Below are 21,098 nucleotides of genomic sequence, written 5' to 3'. Positions count from 1 at the left end.
GGGAGGAGGTTACAGAGATAGGGAGGGGTGTAGGGGCTGGAGGAGGTTAGAGATTGGGAGGGCTGTAGGGGTTGGAGGAGGTTACAGATAGGGAGGGTTCTGGGGGCTGGAGGAGGTTACAGAGATAGGGAGGGTTGTAGGGGCTGGAGGAGGTTACAGAGCTAGGGAGGGTTGTCAGATGTTACAGAGATAGGGAGGGTTGTCGGGGATAGAGGTTAGAGGTAGGGAGGGTTGTAGGGCTGGAGGAGGTTACAGGGACAGGGAGGGTTGTAGGGGCTGGAGGGGGTTACAGAGATAGGGAGGGTTGTAGGGGCTGGAGGAGGTTAGAGATAGGGAGGGTTGTCAGATGTTACAGAGATAGGGAGGGTTGTCGGGGATAGAGGTTAGAGGTAGGGAGGGTTGTAGGGCTGGAGGAGGTTACAGAGATAGGGAGGGTTGTAGGGGCTGGAGGAGGTTACAGAGAGAGGGAGGGTTGTTGGAGCTGGAGGAGGTTACAGAGATAGGGAGGGGTGTAGGGGCTGGAGGAGGTACAGAGATAGGGAGGATTGTAGGGGGCTGGAGGAGGTTAGAGATAGGGAGGGTTGTTGGGCTGGAGCAGGTTACCGAGATAGGGAGGGGTGTAGGGTCTGGAGGAGCTTACAGAGATTAGGAGGGTTGTAGGGGCTGGAGGAGGTTACAGAGATAGGGAGGGTTGTAGGGGCTGGAGGAGGTTACAGGGACAGGAAGGGTTGTCGGGGCTGGAGGAGGTTACATAGATAGGGAGGGTTGTAGGGGCTGGAGGAGGTGACAGAGATAGGGAGGGTTGTGAGGGGCTGGAGGTGGTTACAGAGATAGGGAGGGTTGTAGGGGCTGGAGGAGGTTGCAGAGAAAGGGAGGGTTGTAGGTTACAGAGATAGGGAGGGGTGTAGGGGACTGGAGGAGGTTACAGAGATAGGGAGGGGTGTCGGGTCTGGAGGAGGTTACAGAGATAGGGAGGGGTGTCGGGTCTGGAGGAGGTTACAGAGATAGGGAGGGTTGTAGGGGCTGGAGGAGTTACAGAGATAGGGAGGGGTGTCGGGGCTGGAGGAGGTTACAGAGATAGGGAGGGGTGTCGGGGCTGGAGGAGGATACAGAGATCGGGAGGGGTGTCGGGGCTGGAGGAGGTTACAGAGATAGGGAGGGTTGTAGGGGAGGAGGTTACAGAGATAGGGAGGGTTGTAGGGGCTGGAGGAGGTTACAGAGATAGGGAGGGTTGTAGGGGCTGGAGGTTACAGAGATAGGGAGGGTTGTAGGGGTTGGAGCAGGTTACAGAGATAGGGAGGGTGTAGGGGCTGGAGGAGGTTACAGAGATAGGGAGGGGGTTGTAGGGGACTAGAGGAGGTTACAGAGATAGGGAGGGGTGTAGGGACTGGAGGATGTTACAGAGATAGGGAGGGGTGTAGGGGCTGGAGGAGGTTACAGAGATAGGGAGGGTTGTAGGGGCTGGAGGAGGTTACAGAGATAGGGAGTGTTGTACGGGGGCTGGAGGAGGTTACAGAGATAGGGAGGGGTGTAGGGGCTGTAGGAGGTTACAGAGATAGGGAGGGTTGTAGGGGTTGGAGCAGGTTACAGAGATAGGGAGGGTGTAGGGGCTGGAGGAGGTTACAGAGATAGGGAGGGGGTGTAGGGGACTAGAGGAGGTTACAGAGATAGGGAGGGGTGTAGGGACTGGAGGATGTTACAGAGATAGGGAGGGGTGTAGGGGCTGGAGGAGGTTACAGAGATAGGGAGGGTTGTAGGGGCTGGAGGAGGTTACAGAGATAGGGAGTGTTGTACGGGGGCTGGAGGAGGTTACAGAGATAGGGAGGGGTGTAGGGGCTGTAGGAGGTTACAGAGATAGGGAGTGTTGTACGGGGGCTGGAGGAGGTTACAGAGATAGGGAGGGTTGTACGGGCTGGAGGAGGTTACAGAGATAGGGAGGGGTGTAGGGGACTGGAGGAGGTTACAGAGATAGGGAGGGGTGTACGGACTGGAGGAGGTTGCAGAGATAGGGAGGGGTGTAGGGGACTGGAGGAGGTTACAGAGATAGGGAGGGGTGTACGGACTGGAGGAGGTTGCAGAGATAGGGAGGGTTGTCGTCACCTTGCACTGATTTCCAGACCCTCCGACATCTATCAGCAGCCTGCTGACAAATTGCTTCATGCACCCAGGTTAAAGTTCACAGTGGTCAGCGAACCACTCGACGCAAACGAGGATTGTACCGAGATTGGATATTGTTACGTGCCGATCAGCAGGATTTATCAGACCGGGAGCGACATTATAGAGACAGAGTTTGACAGTAAGTTATTCAATTATAGCGAGGAGCTCCCTCCTGGGTAACTGTTCGATATATCAATCACTCCGAACCCCTCGATTAGATTCCAGTCTGTAACTCACTCCCGAGTATCTGTTATTCTATATATAAACCATCCCGGACCCCTCGATTAGATTCCAGCCTGTAACACACTCCCGGGTATGTTATTCTATATATAAACCATCCCGGACCCCTCGATTAGATTCCAGTCTGTAACTCACTCCCGGGTATCTGTTATTCTATATATAAACCACCCCGAACCCCTCGATTAGATTCCAGTCTGTAACTCACTCCCGGGTATCTGTTATTCTATATATAAACCACCCCGAACCCCTCGATTAGATTCCAGTCTGTAACTCACTCCCGGGCATCTGTTGTTCTATATATAAACCACCCAGAACCCCTCAATTAGATTCCAGTCTGTAACTCACTCCCGGGTATCTGTTATTCTATATATAAACCACCCCGAACCCCTCGATTAGATTCCAGTCTGTAACTCACTCCCGGGTATCTGTTATTCTATATATAAACCACCCCAAACCCCATGATTAGATTCCAGTCTGTAACTCACTCTCGGGTATCTGTTATTCTATATATAAACCATCCTGAACCCCTCGATTAGATTCCAGTCTGTAACTCACTCCCGGGTATCTGTTATTCTATATATAAACCATCCCGAACCCCTCGATTAGATTCCAGTCTGTAACTCACTCCCGGGTATCTGTTATTCTATATATAAACCACCCTGAACCCCTCGATTAGATTCCAGTCTGTAACTCACTCCCGGGTATTGTTATTCTATATATAAACCACCCCGAACCCCTCGATTAGATTCCAGTCTGTAACTCACTCCCGGGTATCTGTTATTCTATATATAAACCACCCTGAACCCCTCGATTAGATTCCAGTCTGTAACTCACTCCGGGTATCTGTTATTCTATATATAAACCACCCCGAATCCCTCGATTAGATTCCAGTCTGTAACTCACTCCCGGGTATCTGTTATTCTATATATAAACCACCCTGAACCCCTCGATTAGATTCCAGTCTGTAACTCACTCCCGGGTATCTGTTATTCTATATATAAACCACCCCGAACCTCTCGATTAGATTCCAGTCTGTAACTCACTCCTGGGTATCTGTTATTCTATATATAAACCACCCCGAACCCCTCGATTAGATTCCAGTCTGTAACTCACTCCCGGGTAACTGTTATTCTATATATAAACCACCCGAACCCCTCGATTAGATTCCAGTCTGTAACTCACTCCCGGGTATCTGTTATTCTATATATAAACCACCCCGAACCCCTCGATTAGATTCCAGTCTGTAACTCACTCCCGGGTATCTGTTATTCTATATATAAACCACCCCGAACCCCTCGATTAGATTCCAGTCTGTAACTCACTCCCGGGTATCTGTTATTCTATATATAAACCACCCCGAACCCCTCGATCAGATTCCAGTCTGTAACTCACTCCCGGGTATCTGTTATTCTATATAAACCATCCCGAACCCCTCGATTAGATTCCAGTCTGTAACTCACTCCCGGGTATCTGTTATTCTATATATAAACCACCCCAAACCCCTCGATTAGATTCCAGTCGGTAACTCACTCCCGGGTATCTGTTATTCTATATATAAACCACCCTGAACCCCTCGATTTGATTCCAGTCTGTAACTCACTCCCGGGTATGTTATTCTATATATAAACCACCCCGAACCCCTCGATTAGATTCCAGTCTGTAACTCACTCCCGGGAATCTGTTATTCTATATATAAACCACCCCGAACCCCTCGATTAGATTCCCGTCTGTAACTCACTCCCGGGTATCTGTTATTCTATATATAAACATCCCTGAACCCCTCGATTAGATTCCAGTCTGTAACTAACCCCTGGGTATCTGTTATTCTATATATAAACCACCCCGATCCCCTCGATTAGATTCAACACGGGTCTCTCTCTTGTTGATACCCCCTGTCTCAGCCTGTCTAAGCCGTTGTTTCTGATGTTGTTTAGTCCTCGAGGCCGGACAGGAGACGGTGGTGATTGGCATGCTGGCCGTGACTGTCGAAGGCGCTGCAGCCCTACGTGCGATCGTGGCTGACATGTCGGGCAGATCAACCTCACAAGGCGAAGGTCACCAGGTGAATCTTGCGGGCAGGAACCCCTTCCCAGGGGGCCAGAAGCCGGTTCCCGCACGGGGAACGGTATGAGGAGCTCAGGGCCCCCAACCCCTCCCTTCAGCATTTTAAAATAAAGGCCTATTTCCAAACGGTGGATTCGAGTCATTCTTCAATCGGACATCTGAGCTACGGGCGAAGGGTGACCAAGAAACCCCCCTCCCCACTCCGCTTCCCAAACCATCGGACGGGGTTCCAAGCGATTCCGAGATCTATTTTCGGTGGGTCAAAGTCTCACTGCTATTAATTCAGAACGGGGTGAGGGACAGTCAGAGTTCAACTGCAACTCGCAAAAAAAAAAAGGTAACCCCCCCACCCCAATTCAGAATGGGGTGAGGGACAGTCAGAGTTCAACTGCAACTCGCAAAAAAAAAAAAGGTAACCCCCCCACCCCAATTCAGAATGGGGTGAGGGACAGTCAGAGTTCAATTGCAACTCACAAAAAAAAGGTAACCCCCCCACCCCAATTCAGAATGGGATGAGGGACAGTCAGAGTTCAATTGCAACTCACAAAAAAAAGGTAACCCCCCCACCCCAATTCAGAATGGGATGAGGGACAGTCAGAGTTCAATTGCAACTCGCAAAAAAAAAAAGGTAAGCCCCCCACCCCAATTCAGAATGGGGTGAGGGACAGTCAGAGTTTAATTGCAACTCGCAAAAAAAAAAAAAGGTGACCCCCTCACCCGTCAATTCAGAACGGGGTGAGGGACAGTCAGAGTTCAATTGCAAATCGCAAAAAAAAGGTCACCCCCCCCCCCAAAATCGGAGAACACAGAAGGATGCCACATGCATGGCCCTGTGCCAGCCCTCCCATCGAGTTCTCCCATTCGAACCCCCCCCCCCCCACATTGTTAGAGGAAGACGAGAACGACCAATTGGCTGGTTTTATATAAATCGTACTTTAATCAGCAAGAAATGTCACGACAAGTCAAAAAAAGGAGAGAATTGGAAGGGGTGGGGGGGGGGAAACAAAAATCAGGGAAAGGGGGTAAAAGCCAGGAGCGGCGAGGCGAGGTACATGGACCCAGACCAGAGGCCGTCTCCCAATCGGGATGGACGAGAGGCCAGAGCAGATGGGTGGAGGGGATTGGGGTCTGTGAGAGGCAGGACTGGATGCCCTCCCCGCCCCGCCTTACAGTAACCAGGGCCAGAACCCGCCACTTTGACAGGATACCACCCCTCTTTACTCCCTTGGCTTTCCTACTCCACCCACATAATCCCCCCTCCCTCCGATATACAAAAAAGAAAAATCACACGAGCAGGATTGCGAGCCAAAGGATAATATCGTCTATTCTCAGAAAAACAATATTCCTTTCAACAGTTGCCGCCCTCCCCCATGGCCCCCCCCCCCCCCCCCCCCCCCCCCCCCCCCCCCCCACCCCCCCCCCCCGTTCGCCAGGACAGGCGGGGTGCATGCCCACCAACATCCAGCACTGGGACCATGTGTCACATCCCCCCTCCACAGAGGGATAAATTAAAAAGAGGGTTTACCACACACTCACAGACAGGCAGGAAGGCGCACACTCACAGGAAGCTACACACACACACACACTCAGACAGGAGGGAAGGCGCACACTCACAGGAAGCTACACGCACACTCACACAGGCAGGAAGGCGCACACTCGCAGACAGGCAGGAAGCTTCACACTCACAGGCAGGCAGGAAGGCGCACACACAGACAGGCAGGAAGGCACACACTCACAGACAGGCAGCAAGGCGCACACTCAGACAGGCAGGAAGGTGCACCCTCACAGACGGGCAGCTAGCTACACACACTCTCTCTCTCACACACACACACACACAAAGGAAGAAGGCGCATACTCAGATGGGCAGGAAGCTACACACACTCTCTCTCACACACACTCACAGACAGGCAGGAAGGCGCACACTCACAGACAGGCAGGAAGGCGCACACTCACAGACAGGCAGGAAGGCGCACACTCACAGACAGGCAGGAAGGCACACACTCACAGACAGGCAGGAAGCTACACACTCTCTCTCTCTCTCTCTCTCACACACACACACTCTCTCTCTCTCTCACACACAAACTGAGGAAGGTGCACACTCAGACAGGCAGGAAGGCGCGCACACGCGCACACACACACAGGCAGGAAGCTACACACACACTCACAGACAGGAAGGAAGCCATACACACACACAGACATGCGCACAAACAGGCTCACACCCACACGGGCAGGCAGCTCTGGCCCAAACCTCGGAGATAGGGGGTGGGGAGGGGGCGGGGAATAATGGGAGGCAGAAAACCCGGCACGCTTGTAGAAATCATCACATTTCAAGTTGGTCTGTGAAATATTAACAAAACGAAAGACAGGGAGGCGGAATTGGAAAAAGGGGGTGGGGGGGGGTGTTGACAAAAGGAACATACAAAAAGTCTAATGTCTGCTGCCAGTGGCTGAGATTCAGAAGGTGTGGATCCACCTGCACCGCGGGCTCTCTCCCCGCTCATTTCCGCCTCTTCTTCTTACTGCTGATGCGGATGACCGGTCCTTTCCTTTTCCGACTCATGGTATCCTCCTCTTCCTCTTGGTATTCCCGGTCAGCTACGGGGGGGGCGGGAGAAGAGAAGGGAAGAGGAATGAGACAGAGGTCGCGACACCGGAGCAGAGGCAATCCGGCCCCGTCGAGACCACAACGGCCTCTTTCCCGGAGCACCCCCCGCCCTCCGGCCCTTTCCCGAGGCGCCGGCAAGCTTCAATCGTTCGCCCGACTCCCTCCGGAAGGATTTCTGAACCCCGCTCACACTCGGGGGCCGTGTCCCCCAGTCCGAACGGCGCCGGCCAGGGAAGTATGCGTGCTGAGGCGTCCCGCCCTTGCTCTCGCCCAGGCAAAGGCAGGAATGCCGAATCCAAAATTCTCACAACGATTTAAACCACGGGGAGGGGGGGAAGAGAAGGACTGGCTGATAAGGTGACTGACTGGCAGAAGCATCGCCATGGAGACGGCAACGGAGACGGGGGGAGGAGAGAACCCACCGGCTCCCTGAGCTCCCGGGAAATCCAAACAGGCACAAGGCTTGAACATATCCCTCTTGTTTGCAGACGGCGAATCCATGTTTACTGCACGTAAATTGTTGCAGATGCACCTTATCCGAGTTATGATTTTAAAAAATGTTTCCTATTGAGGGGCAATTTAGCGTGGCCGATCCACCTACCCTGCACATCTTTGGGTTGTGGGGGTGAGACCCACAGGGGGGGGGGGGGAATGTGCAAACTCCACACTGGTAGTGAGCCGGGAACTGTGAGGCAGCAGCGTTGTGCCCACACCTACATTGAACGAACGGAAAGGGACCCATTCACAATCCCGCGGTAATCGTCTGGATTTGGAAACATCAGAGGAAAGGACGGCACGGTGGGGCACTGGTTAGCGGTACTGCCTCACAGCACTGAGGACCCAGGTTCGATCACGGCTCTGTGTCACCGTCCGTGTGGAGTTTGCACATTCTCCCCGTGTCTGCGTGTGTCTTACCCCCACAACCCAAAGATGTGCTGGATAGGTGGGTTGGCCACGCTAAATTGTCCCTTCATTGAGGCATAACATAACATTGAACTGTGCACGGTGTTCCCAGCGTGGTCTAACCGAGGGATACGGAGACCGGAACTGTGCACGGCGCTCCCAGTGTGGGTCTAACCGAGGGATACGGAGACTGGAACTGTGCACAGTGCTCCCAGTGTGGGTCTAACCGAGGGATACGGAGACTGGAACTGTGCACGGTGCTCCCAGTGTGGGTCCAACCGAGGGGTACGGAGACCGGAACTGTGCACGGTGCTCCCAGTGTGGGTCTAACCGAGGGATACGGAGACCGGAACTGTGCACAGTGCTCCCAGTGTGGGTCTAACCGAGGGATACGGAGATCGGAACTGTGCACAGTGCTCCCAGTGTGGGTCTAACCGAGGGATACGGAGACCGGAACTGTGCACGGTGCTCCCAGTGTGTGTCTAACAGAGGGATACGGAGACCGGAACTGTGCACAGTGCTCCCAGTGTGGGTCTAACCGAGGGATACGGAGACCAGAACTGTGCACGGTGCTCCCAGTGTGGGTCTAACCGAGGGATACGGAGACCGGAACTGTGCACGGTGCTCCCAGTGTGTGTCTAACAGAGGGATACGGAGACCGGAACTGTGCACGGTGCTCCCAGTGTGGGTCTAACCAAGGGATACGGAGACCGGAACCGTGCACAGTGCTCCCAGTGTGGGTCCAACCAAGGGACACAGAGACCGGAACTGTGCACAGTGCTCCCGGTGTGGGTCCAACAGAGGGATACGGAGACCGGAACTGTGCACAGTGCTCCCAGTGTGGGTCTAACCGAGGGATATGGAGACCGGAACTGTGCACAGTGCTCCCAGTGTGGGTCTAACCGAGGGATACGGAGACCGGAACTGTGCACGGTGCTCCCAGTGTGGGTCTAACCGAGGGATACGGAGACCGGAACTGTGCACAGTGCTCCCAGTGTGGGTCTAACTGAGGGATACGGAGACCGGAACTGTGCACAGTGCTCCCAGTGTGGGTCTAACCGAGGGATACGGAGACCGGAACTGTGCACGGTGCTCCCAGTGTTGGTCTAACTGAGGGATACGGAGACCGGAACTGTGCACAGTGCTCCCAGTGTGGGTCTAACCGAGGGATACGGAGACCGGAACTGTGCACGGTGCTCCCAGTGTGGGTCGAACCGAGGGATACGGAGACCGGAACTGTGCACAGTGCTCCCAGTGTGGGTCTAACCGGGGGATACGGAGACAGGAACTGGGCACACTGTTCCCAGTGTGGGTCTAACCGAGGGATACGGAGACAGGAACTGTGTACAGTGCTCCCAGTGTGGGTCTAACTGAGGGATACGGAGACCGGAACTGTGCACAGTGCTCCCAGTGTGGATCTAACCGAGGGATACGGAGACCGGAACTGTGCACAGTGCTCTCAGTGTGGGTCTAACCGAGGGATACGGAGACCGGAACTGTGCACGGTGCTCCCAGTGTGGGTCTAACTGAGGGATACGGAGACCCGAACTGTGCACTGTGCTCCCAGTGTGGGTCTAACCGAGGGATACAGAGACCGGAACTGTGCACAGTGCTCCCAGTGTGGGTCTAACCGAGGGATACGGAGACCGGAACTGTGCACTGTGCTCCCAGTGTTGGTCTGACCGAGGGATACGGAGACCGGAACTGTGCACAGTGCTCCCAGTGGGGTCCAACTGAGGGATACGGAGACTGGAACTGTGCACTGCTCCCAGTGTGGGTCTAACCGAGGGATACCAGACCGGAACGGTGCACAGTGCTCCTGGTGTGGGTCCAACAGAGGGATACGGAGACCGGAACTGTGCACAGTGCTCCCAGTGTGGGTCTAACCGAGGGATACGGAGACCGGAACTGTGCACGGTGCTCCCAGTGTGGGTCTAACCGAGGGATATAGAGACCGGGACTGTGCACAGTGCACCCAGTGTGGGTCTAACCGAGGGATACGGAGACCGGAACTGTGCACGGTGCTCCCAGTGTGGGTCTAACCGAGGGATACGGAGACCGGAACTGTGCACAGTGCTCCCAGTGTGGGTCTAACCGAGGGATACGGAGACTGGAACTGTGCACAGTGCTCCCAGTGTGGCTCTAACCGAGGGATACGGAGACCGGAACTGTGCACAGTGCTCCCAGTGTGGGTCTAACCGAGGGATTCGGAGACCGGAACTGTGCACGGTGCTCCCAGTGTGGGTCTAACCGAGGGATACGGAGACCGGAACTGTGCACAGTGCTCCCAGTGTGGGTCTAACCGAGGGATACGGAGACCGGAACTGTGCACAGTGCTCCCAGTGTGGGTCTAACCGAGGGATAGGGAGACCGGAACTGTGCACAGTGCTCCCAGTGTGGGTCTCTCCACATGAACTGAAATCTGTCGCCCCCCCCAAACCGGATCCGGGAATTCTCCTTCCACGCCCTCACCGAGGTCCTTCATGTCCTTTGGGATGTGCGAGACCCCGAATTGGGCTCAATACTCGAGCTGAGGTCTAACCTGAGGTTTATCTGACACTTTTCCGATATCGAATGTGGTCCATGGTGAACAGTTGATGCAGGATCGATTCCCAACTTACCTCGTCGAGCTTCCTCTTCCAGCTCATCCCAATCTTTTCCACTCTCCTCCTCACTGCCCAAGGATTCCTCGCTGGCTGTAAGTGCAGAACCAAAAAGACGTCAGATACACGGCACAGTTCTGACCCTCTGACAGTGCGGCGCTCCCTCAGTACTGACCCTCTGACAGTGCGGCACTCCCTCAGTACTGACCCTCTGACAGTGCGGCACTCCCTCAGTACTGACCCTCTGACAGTGCGGCACTCCCTCAGTACTGACCCTCTGACAGTGCGGCACTCCCTCAGTACTGACCCTCTGACAGTGCGGCACTCCCTCAGTACTGACCCTCTGACAATGCAGCACTCCCTCAGTACTGACCCTCTGACAGTGCGGCGCTCCCTCAGTACTGACCCTCTGACAGTGCGGCACTCCCTCAGTACTGACCCTCTGACAGTGCGGCACTCCCTCAGTACTGACCCTCTGACAGTGCGGCGCTCCCTCAGTATTGACCCTCTGACAGTGCGGCACTCCCTCAGTACTGACCCTCTGACAGTGCGGCACTCCCTCAGTACTGACCCTCTGACAGTGCAGCACTCCCTCAGTACTGACCCTCCGACAGTGCAGCACTCCCTCAGTACTGACCCTCTGACAGTGCAGCACTCCCTCAGTACTGACCCCCTGACAGTGCAGCACTCCCTCAGTACTGACCCTCCTACAGTGCGGCGCTCCCTCAGTACTGACCCTCTGACAGTGCAGCACTCCCTCAGTACTGACCCTCTGACAGTGCGGCGCTCCCTCAGTACTGACCCTCTGACAGTGCGGCACTCCCTCAGTACTGACCCTCTGACAGTGCAGCACTCCCTCAGTACTCACCCTCTGACAGTGCAGCACTCCCTCAGTACTGACCCTCTGACAGTGCGGAGTTCCCTCAGTACTGACCCTCTGACAGTGCGGCACTCCCTCAGCACTGACCCTCTGACAGTGCGGTACTCCCTCAGTACTGACCCTCTGACAGTGCGGCACTCCCTCAGTACTGACCCTCTGACAGTGCGGCACTCCCTCAGTACTGACCCTCTGACAGTGCGGCACTCCCTCAGCACTGACCCTCTGACAGTGCGGTACTCCCTCAGTACTGACCCTCTGACAGTGCGGCACTCCCTCAGTACTGACCCTCTGACAGTGCGGCACTCCCTCAGTACTGACCCTCTGACAGTGCAGCACTCCCTCAGTACCGACCCTCTGACAGTGCAGCACTCCCTCAGTACTGACCCTCTGACAGTGCGGCACTCCCTCAGTACTGACCCTCTGACAGTGCAGCACTCCCTCAGTACTGACCCTCCGACAGTGCAGCACTCCCTCAGTACTGACCCTCTGACAGTGCAGCACTCCCTCAGTACTGACCCCCTGACAGTGCAGCACTCCCTCAGTACTGACCCTCCTACAGTGCGGCGCTCCCTCAGTACTGACCCTCTGACAGTGCAGCACTCCCTCAGTACTGACCCTCTGACAGTGCGGCGCTCCCTCAGTACTGACCCTCTGACAGTGCGGCACTCCCTCAGTACTGACCCTCTGACAGTGCAGCACTCCCTCAGTACTCACCCTCTGACAGTGCAGCACTCCCTCAGTACTGACCCTCTGACAGTGCGGAGTTCCCTCAGTACTGACCCTCTGACAGTGCGGCACTCCCTCAGCACTGACCCTCTGACAGTGCGGTACTCCCTCAGTACTGACCCTCTGACAGTGCGGCACTCCCTCAGTACTGACCCTCTGACAGTGCGGCACTCCCTCAGTACTGACCCTCTGACAGTGCGGCACTCCCTCAGCACTGACCCTCTGACAGTGCGGTACTCCCTCAGTACTGACCCTCTGACAGTGCGGCACTCCCTCAGTACTGACCCTCTGACAGTGCGGCACTCCCTCAGTACTGACCCTCTGACAGTGCAGCACTCCCTCAGTACCGACCCTCTGACAGTGCGGCACTCCCTCAGTACTGACCCTCTGACAGTGCAGCGCTCCCTCAGTACTGACCCTCTGACAGTGCAGCGCTCCCTCAGTACTGACCCTCTGACAGTGCGTTGCTCCCTCAGTACTGACCCTCTGACAGTGCGGCACTCCCTCAGTACTGACCCTCTGACAGTGCAGCGCTCCCTCAGTACTGACCCTCTGACAGTGCAGCGCTCCCTCAGTACTGACCCTCTGACAGTGCGTTGCTCCCTCAGTACTGACCCTCTGACAGTGCGGCACTCCCTCAGTACTGACCCTCTGACAGTGCAGCACTCCCTCAGTACTGACCCTCTGACAGTGCGGCACTCCCTCAGTACTGACCCTCTGACAGTGCAGCGCTCCCTCAGTACTGACCCTCTGACAGTGCGTTGCTCCCTCAGTACTGACCCTCTGACAGTGCGGCACTCCCTCAGTACTGACCCTCTGACAGTGCAGCACTCCCTCAGTACTGACCCTCTGACAGTGCGGCACTCCCTCAGTACTGACCCCCCCCCCCCCTCAGTTGCCGAGCTCCGGATGCTCACCGGATTCCTCCGTCTCTGATGAGTAATCTTCATCGCTGTCCTCATCTTCCACTTCATCATCATCATCCGTGGGATTAAATGTTTCGTCTTCCATCTCGGATTCAGAGTCATGTTCCTCCACCTCGCTGCCCTGTGAGGGTGGGGTATACAAAGGCAGAGGGTCACGAGGGTGAGTGTGAGTGAGTGAGCCTGGCTCTACCGCACCCAGTGTGGTACCCGAGGCCCCTTCGCACAGACCTGGGCGCAAATCCCGGTCTCCTGATGGGGTGTCACTGCCGAATGTGGCCTCAGCCTTCCGCACGACAGCAGAACGATAAATGCAGACGGACCACGCATGTTTGGGGAAGGGTGGTGGATCGAGGGGAGTGTCCCCTGGGAGGTAGCCATCGTTATTGTCCCGTATCCCATCGCACTCCCTGCCCGTCGTGCTCTCCGCCTGTCGCGCGCTGTCTCTCTCTCTCTCTGGGGCTAGTTTAACACAGGGCTAAATCTCTGGCTTTTAAAGCAGGCCAGCAGCACGGTTCGATTCCCGGAACAGCCTCCCCGGACAGGTGCCGGAATGTGGCGACTAGGGGCTTTTCACAGTAACTTCATTTGAAGCCGACTCGTGACAATAAGCCATTTTCATTTTCGCATACAGAGGATGGGTCTCAGGGGGAGTGGAGACGGGTGGGGCGTGTCGGTGGGTACGAGGAGATTTGGAGATCCTGCAAACGGGGGAGACACAACGTCAGGAGAGAATTGGACAACAAGCATTCGCACAGATTTATAGGAGGACCTCGCATTTCACTGCAACTTGATCCGGAGGAAAATGTAACTGGTCTGATTGGTAAGTTTGCAGACGACACAAAGGTTGGTGGAATTGCGGATAGCGATGAGGGCTGTCAGAGGATACAGCAGGATTTAGATCGTTTGGAGACTTGGGCGGAGAGATGGCAGATGGAGTTTAATCCAGACAAATGTGAGGTAATGCATTTTGGAAGGTCTAATGTAGGTAGGGAATATACAGTGAATGGTAGAACCCTCAAGAGTATTGACAGTCAGAGAGATCTAGGTGTACAGGTCCACAGGTCACTGAAAGGGGCAACACAGGTGGAGAAGGTAGTCAAGAAGGCAGACGGCATGTTTGCCTTCATTGGCCGGGGCATTAAGTATAAAAATTGGCAAGTCATGTTGCAGCTGTAGTTAGTTAAACCTTAGTTAGGCCACACTTGGAGTAGTGTTCAATTCTGGTCGCCACACTACCGGAAGAATGTGGAGGCTTTAGAGAGGTTGCAGAAGAGATTTACCAGGATGTTGCCTGGTATGGAGGGCATTAGCTATGAGGAGCGGTTGAATAAACTCGGTTTGTTCTCACTGGAACGACGGAGGTTGAGGGGCGACCTGATAGAGGTCTACAAAATTATGAGGGGCATAGACAGAGTGGATAGTCAGAGACTTTTTCCCAGGATAGAGGGGTCAATTACTCGGGGGGGCATAGGTTTAATATGCGAGGGGCAAGGTTTAGAGGAGATGCACGGGGTAAGTTTTTTACACAGAGGGTAGTGGGTGCCTGGAACTCGCTGCCGGAGGAGGTGGTGGAAGCCGGGACGATAGTGACATTTAAGGGGCATCTTGACAAATACATGAATAGGATGGGAATAGAGGGATACCGACCCAGGAAGTGTAGATTTTAGTTTAGACGGGCAGCATGGTCGGCACGGGCTTGGAGGGCCGAAGGGCCTGTTCCTGTGCTGTACTTTTCTCTGTTCCATCTCAAAGGGTTGTAAGGGGCTGGAGGACGTTACAGAGATAGGGAGGGTTGTAGGGGCTGGAGGAGGTTAGAGCGACAGGGAGGGAGGTTACAGAGATAGGGAGGGCTATAGGGAGGGTGGTTACAGAGATAGGGAGGGAGGTTATACAGATAGGGAGGGCTGTAGGGAGGGAGGTTACAGAGATAGGGAGGGTTGTAGGGAGGGAGGTTACAGGGATAGGGAGGGCTGTAGGGAGGGAGGTTACAGAGATAGGAAGGGTTGTCGGGGCTGGAGGTGGTTACAGAGACAGGGAGAGTTGTAGGGGCTGGAGGAGGTTACAGTGATAGGGAGGGTTGTCGGGGCTGGAGGTTACAGAGATAGGGAGGGTTGTAGGGGGCTGGAGGAGGTTACAGAGATAGGGAGGGGTGTAGGGGCTGGAGGAGGTTACAGAGATAGGGATGGTTGTAGGGGGCTGGAGGAGGTTACAGAGATAGGGAGGGGTGTAGGGGGTTGGAGGAAGTTACAGAGATAGGGAGAGGTGTAGGGGGCTGGAGGAGGTTACAGAGATAGGGAGGGTTATAGGGGCTGGAGGAGGTTACAGAGATAGGGAGGGTTGTAGGGGCTGGAGGAGGTTACAGAGATGGTGGGGGGTGTAGGAGGCTGGAGGAGGTTACAGAGATAGGGAGGGTTGTAGGGACTGGAGGGGGTTACAGAGATAGGGAGGGGTGTAGGGGCTGGAGGAGGTTACAGAGATAGGGAGGGGTGAAGGGGCTGGAGGAGGTTACAGAGATAGGGAGGGGTGTCGGGAGGGAGGTTACAGAGATAGGGAGGGTTGTAGGGAGCTGGAGGAGGTTACAGAGATAGGGAGGGGCGTAGGGGGCTGGAGGAGGTTACAGAGATAGGGAGAGTTGTAGGGGCTGGAGGAGGTTACAGAGATAGGGAGGGGTGTAGGGGCTGGAGGAGGTTACAGAGATAGGGAGAGTTGTAGGGGCTGGAGGAGGTTACAGAGATAGGGAGGGATGTAGGGAGGGAGGTTACAGAGACAGGCCTGGATTACTGTCGATTGATGATGACTGAGAACAGGGAGACCGCCCCACACTGCCCAACCCACCACTCCCATCTGTACGTACATCACCCTCAGGCTCCAAGAACGACCAGCCTCCTTGTTCAAAGAAGCCCTCAGGGTCATCGACAATGGTCTTCATGATCTTGCTCCAGTTCAGTGACTGTACTCCCTCTGTATACTTCAGATCACAGGAGCTGGAGAGCAGGACACAACACTTTAAAACCAAGTTCACATCAGCTCACAACCATTCCCCTTCACTCCCAGGACAGGTACAGCACGGTGTTAGATACAGAGTAAATCTCCCTCTACACTGTCCCCATCAAACACTCCCAGGACAGGTACAGCACGGGGTTAGATACAGAGTAAATCTCCCTCTACACTGTCCCCATCAAACACTCCCAGGACAGGTACAGCACGGTGTTAGATACAGAGTAAAGCTCCCTCTGCACTGTCCCCATCAAACACTCCCAGGACAGGTACAGCACGGTGTTAGATACAGAGTAAAGCTCCTTCTACACTGTCCCCATCAAACACTCCCAGGACAGGTACAGCACGGGGTTAGATACAGAGTAAAGCTCCCTCTACACTGTCCCCATCAAACACTCCCAGGACAGGTACAGCACGGGGTTAGATACAGAGTAAAGCTCCCCCTACACTGTCCTCATCAAACACTCCCAGGACAGGTGCAGCACGGGGTTAGATACAGAGTAAAGCTCCCTCTACACTGTCCTCATCAAACACTCCCAGGACACGTACAGCACGGGGTTAGATACAGAGTAAAGCTCCCTCTACACTGTCCCCATCAAACACTCCCAGGACAGGTGCAGCACGGGGTTAGATACAGAGTAAAGCTCCCTCTACACTGTCCCCATCAAACACTCCCAGGACAGGTACAGCACGGTGTTAGATACAGAGTAAAGCTCCCTCTGCACTGTCCCCATCAAACACTCCCAGGACAGGTACAGCACGGTGTTAGATACAGAGTAAAGCTCCCTCTGCACTGTCCCCATCAAACACTCCCAGGACAGGTACAGCACAGGGTTAGATACAGAGTAAAGCTCCCTCTACACTGTCCCCATCAAACACTCCCAGGACAGGTACAGCACGGGGTTAGATACAGAGTAAAGCTCCCTCTACACTGTCCCCATCAAACACTCCCAGGACAGATACAGCACAGGGTTAGATACAGAGTAAAGCTCCCTCTACACTGTCCCCATCAAACACTCCCAGGACAGGTACAGCACGGGGTTAGATAGAGTAAAGCTCCCTCTACACTGTCCCCATCAAACACTCCCAGGACAGGTACAGCACGGGGTTAGATACAGAGTAAAGCTCCCTCTACACTGTCCCCATCAAACACTCCCAGGGGCAGCAGGGTAGCATGGTGGTTAGCATAAATGCTTCACAGCTCCAGGGTCTCAGGTTCGATTCCCGGCTGGGTCACTGTCTGTGTGGAGTCTGCACGTCCTCCCCCTGTGTGCGTGGGTTTCCTCCGGGTGCTCCGGTTTCCTCCCACAGTCCAAAGATGTGCGGGTTAGGTGGATTGGCCATGATAAATTGCCCGTAGTGTCCTAATAGTAAGGTTAAGGGGGGGGGGGGAGTTGTTGGGTTACGGGTATAGGGTGGATACGTGGGTTTGAGTAGGGTGATCATGGCTCGGCACAACATTGAGGGCCGAAGGGCCTGTTCTGTGCTGTACTGTTCTATGTTCTATGTTCTAGGTACAGCACGGGGTTAGATACAGAGTAAAACTCCCTCTACACTGTCCCCATCAAACACTCCCAGGACAGGTACAGCACGGGGTTAGATACAGAGTAAAGCTCCCTCTACACTGTCCCCATCAAACACTCCCAGGACAGGTACAGCACGGGGTTAGATACAGAGTAAAGCTCCCTCTACACTGTCCCCATCAAACACTCCCAGGATTGGTACAGCACGGGGTTAGATACAGAGTAAAACTCCCTCTACACTGTCCCCATCAAACACTCCCAGGACAGGTACAGCACGGGGTTAGATACAGAGTAAAGCTCCCTCTACACTGTCCCCATCAAACACTCCCAGGACAGGTACAGCACGGGGTTAGATACAGAGTAAAGCTCCCTCTACACTGTCCCCATCAAACACTCCCAGGACAGGTACAGCACGGGGTTAGATACAGAGTAACGCCCCCTCGGAATCACGGAGCTCCGTACTTGAGCCACTCTTTGATGGGGTCGAGCGAGGCCACTGGAATGGCGTTGATCATGGTCACTTTTTTGCTGTAGTCCTTGTAGACAATCACCATGTCAAAATTCTTCAGGTGGAACTGCACCCTCTCAAAATGAACCAGCTCCACCTCGTCCAGCGTCACCACAAACGGAGGCTGGAACACACGAGACAGAACGGAACGCAAGAGCAATGCGGCAGGGTTAAACACAGGATTAAAACATCTTTCACATCACACCAGAAAATGGTTCGCAATTACCCCTGAAACAACGCGAATCAATACAGAGACAACAACGCCTTAACTGCTATCTTTACTTCTAATCAAACACCAGAACCATCTCAGCTCTCAATCCACTTAGAGAGTTAGCAGTGTCGCCTGAGGAAGGAGCTGTGCTCCGAAAGCTAGTGATTTGAAACAAACCTGTTGAACTTTAACCTGGTGTTGTCAGACTTCTTACTTGTCATGTGAGAGTACCTTTAGGAAATGGGTGTGTATATAAATATCTGTGGTGAGAGTACCTTTCAGAAATGGGTGTTTACTACTGCAGTGATGTCAGGGAGTGGGTGGAGCTGGGCTGTCAGTCAGCTTTTTACTTTTGTTTTAGGCTGTTTGCTGCAGGGTGTGTTTTAGTTTGGTTTTCGGTGTTGGAGCTGAAGCCCGACAGAGCAGGTGTCCTGTTGATCTCTCTGCCATCCAAAGACTATCTCTTGATCATTTGGTGAATTCAGAATTGTAAAGGTTTTCAGTAGTTGTTTTTTTTTTTTAAATTTAGATTACCCAATTAATTTTTCCAATTAAGGGGCAATTTAGTGTGGCCAATCCACCTACTCTGCACATTTTTGGGTTGTGGGGGCGAAACCCACGCAAACACGGGAGAATGTGCAAACTCCACACGGACAGTGACCCAGAGCCGGGATCGAACCTGGGACTTCAGCGCCGTGAGGCGGTTGTGCTAACCACTAGGCCACCGTGCTGCCCAAGGTTTTCAGTAGTGACTTTAACCTGATGTGCTTCTGTTAAAGGTTTTCTTTTTAAGTCGTGTGGATGTTAAAAGGAAAGCTTAAAGGATTACTTAGTGTTGTAGTCTTTGGGGGTTGTATTTGAATTGATGGTTGCTAAGATGTTCACTGTATGTTTTCAAAAGGTTAACTTGAGTTCATAGAATAAACATTGTTTTGCTTTAAAAAATACTTTTCCATTTCTGCTGTGCCACACCTGTAGAGTGGGCCCGTGTGCTCCCCATACCACAATCTAGTAAAAATTGTGGGTCAGGGGAACTCCGTGATACACTTTGGGGTTCTGGCCTATAACAAACTGGGGGCTCGTCCGGGATCTGACATCACTGCAGTAATAAACACCCATTTCTTAAAGGTACTCTCACATGACACTGTGCTCACCCCAGTCCAACACCGACACCTCCACAACATGCCGTACTCCAACTTCTCCCATGAGTTGTGCCATTTTACTAACGGAACACAAATGCCTCTAATTAAACATGGCACAGGGTACCCTCTTAATCGAAACAAAAATTCATTCATCCAACCTTTTTACGGTGCCTCAATTGCACCTGTGACTGCCAACACCATTCAATGCAGGATTATTTATTAAACGTGACTGCAGCAATCACACACACACACACACACACACACGGTAACCCGGGCTTCTCCTTCCTGCACCTAAAACATCTGAAATTCATCAGACAGGAACATCCTCGAAGCCTCCGCTCTGCCAACCTCCACTTAAAATCGGATATGTTTCAACAAGGCCGTCTCCCATACTTCCAAATTCCACAGCCCGCCCAAACCTTTCCCCAGAGGACAACAAGCTCCATTCCTGGTACATCTCCCGTCAGAGGGGCGGAGAAGATGACAGGAGCGGGGAAAGAACATAAGAACTAGGAGCAGGAGTCGGCCATCTGGCCCCTCGAGCCTGCTCCGCCATTGAATTAGATCATGGCTGATCTTTTGTGGACTCAGCTCCACTTTCCGGCCCGAACACCATAACCCTTAATCCCTTTATTCTTCAAAAAACTATCTATCTTTACCTTAAAAACATGTAATGAAGGATCCTCAACTGCTTCACTGGGCAAGGAATTCCATAGATTCACAACCCTTTGGGTGAAGAAGTTCCTCCTAAACTCAGTCCTAAATCTACTTCCCCTTATTTTGAGGCTATGCCCCCTAGTTCTGCTGTCACCCGCCAGTGGAAACAACCTGCCCGCATCTATCCTATCTATTCCCTTCATAATCTTAAATGTTTCTATAAGATCCCCCCCCTCATCCGTCTAAATTCCAACGAGTACAGTCCCAGTCTACTCAACCTCTCCTCATAATCCAACCCCTTCAGCTCTGGGATTAACCTCGTAAATCTCCTCTGCACACCATCTAGTGCCAGTATGTCCTTTGCCAAGTTAGGCGACCAAAACTGAACACAATACTCTAGGTGTGGCCTCACTAACGTCTTATACAATTGCAGCATAACCTCCCTAGTCTTAAACTCCATCCCTCGAGCAATGAAGGACAAAACTCCATTTGCCTTCTTAATCACCTATTGCATTTGTAAACCAACCTTCTGTGACTCATGCACTAGCTGTTGGGCGATGAGCAAGGTGGGGACAAATCCTTTAAACCGAGCTCGATGCTCCCGCCATAAACCCCCCCCCCCCCCCCCTCCAGGCCCCACACTCACCCACTCTGTGACGTTCACCAGGGAACTGCTGGTGGGCTGGAGCATGCAGGTGCTTCTGTACGGAGCCCCATTAAACCTGGAGGTGTGCGGGAGAGAGAGAGAGAGAGTGTGAGCAATGCTCGGGGCACAGAGGAAGAACAAGACAGAGCGCTTGAGGCAGAGGAAGAATGAGGGGGCTGAGACACGGGGAAGAGAGCGCGGGACGTAGAAAGAGTGAAATACAGAGACTGCTGTGGAGACACGGGGGGGATCAAAGAGACAGAGTGTAGGCGGCAGGATCAGAGAGAGAATGTGAGAGGAAGGAAGCGGG

General features: G+C 53.6%; 1 protein-coding gene across 1 annotated transcript in view; it reads right to left on the bottom strand.

The window, feature by feature from the left end:
* Positions 1-5,882: 5,882 nt before the first annotated feature.
* The window catches only part of supt16h (SPT16 homolog, facilitates chromatin remodeling subunit), a 29,071-nt gene continuing 13,855 nt past the window's right edge, over positions 5,883-21,098 (bottom strand). The window contains exons 2-7 of the mRNA XM_038788170.1: positions 20,789-21,018; positions 18,087-18,256; positions 15,959-16,088; positions 13,096-13,225; positions 10,591-10,665; positions 5,883-7,056 (exon numbers count right to left, since the gene is read on the bottom strand). Of these exons, the coding sequence (XP_038644098.1) occupies positions 6,959-7,056; positions 10,591-10,665; positions 13,096-13,225; positions 15,959-16,088; positions 18,087-18,256; positions 20,789-21,018 (833 nt within the window). The 3' untranslated portion in view covers positions 5,883-6,958. The remainder of the gene's footprint in view (positions 7,057-10,590; positions 10,666-13,095; positions 13,226-15,958; positions 16,089-18,086; positions 18,257-20,788; positions 21,019-21,098) is intronic.

Source organism: Scyliorhinus canicula, unplaced genomic scaffold, assembly GCF_902713615.1.
Source record: "Scyliorhinus canicula unplaced genomic scaffold, sScyCan1.1, whole genome shotgun sequence".
In the NCBI taxonomy this organism is placed as follows: domain Eukaryota; kingdom Metazoa; phylum Chordata; class Chondrichthyes; order Carcharhiniformes; family Scyliorhinidae; genus Scyliorhinus; species Scyliorhinus canicula.
The sequence above is the reverse complement of the archived record's forward strand: the minus strand, read 5'-3'. Positions and strand labels throughout refer to the sequence as shown.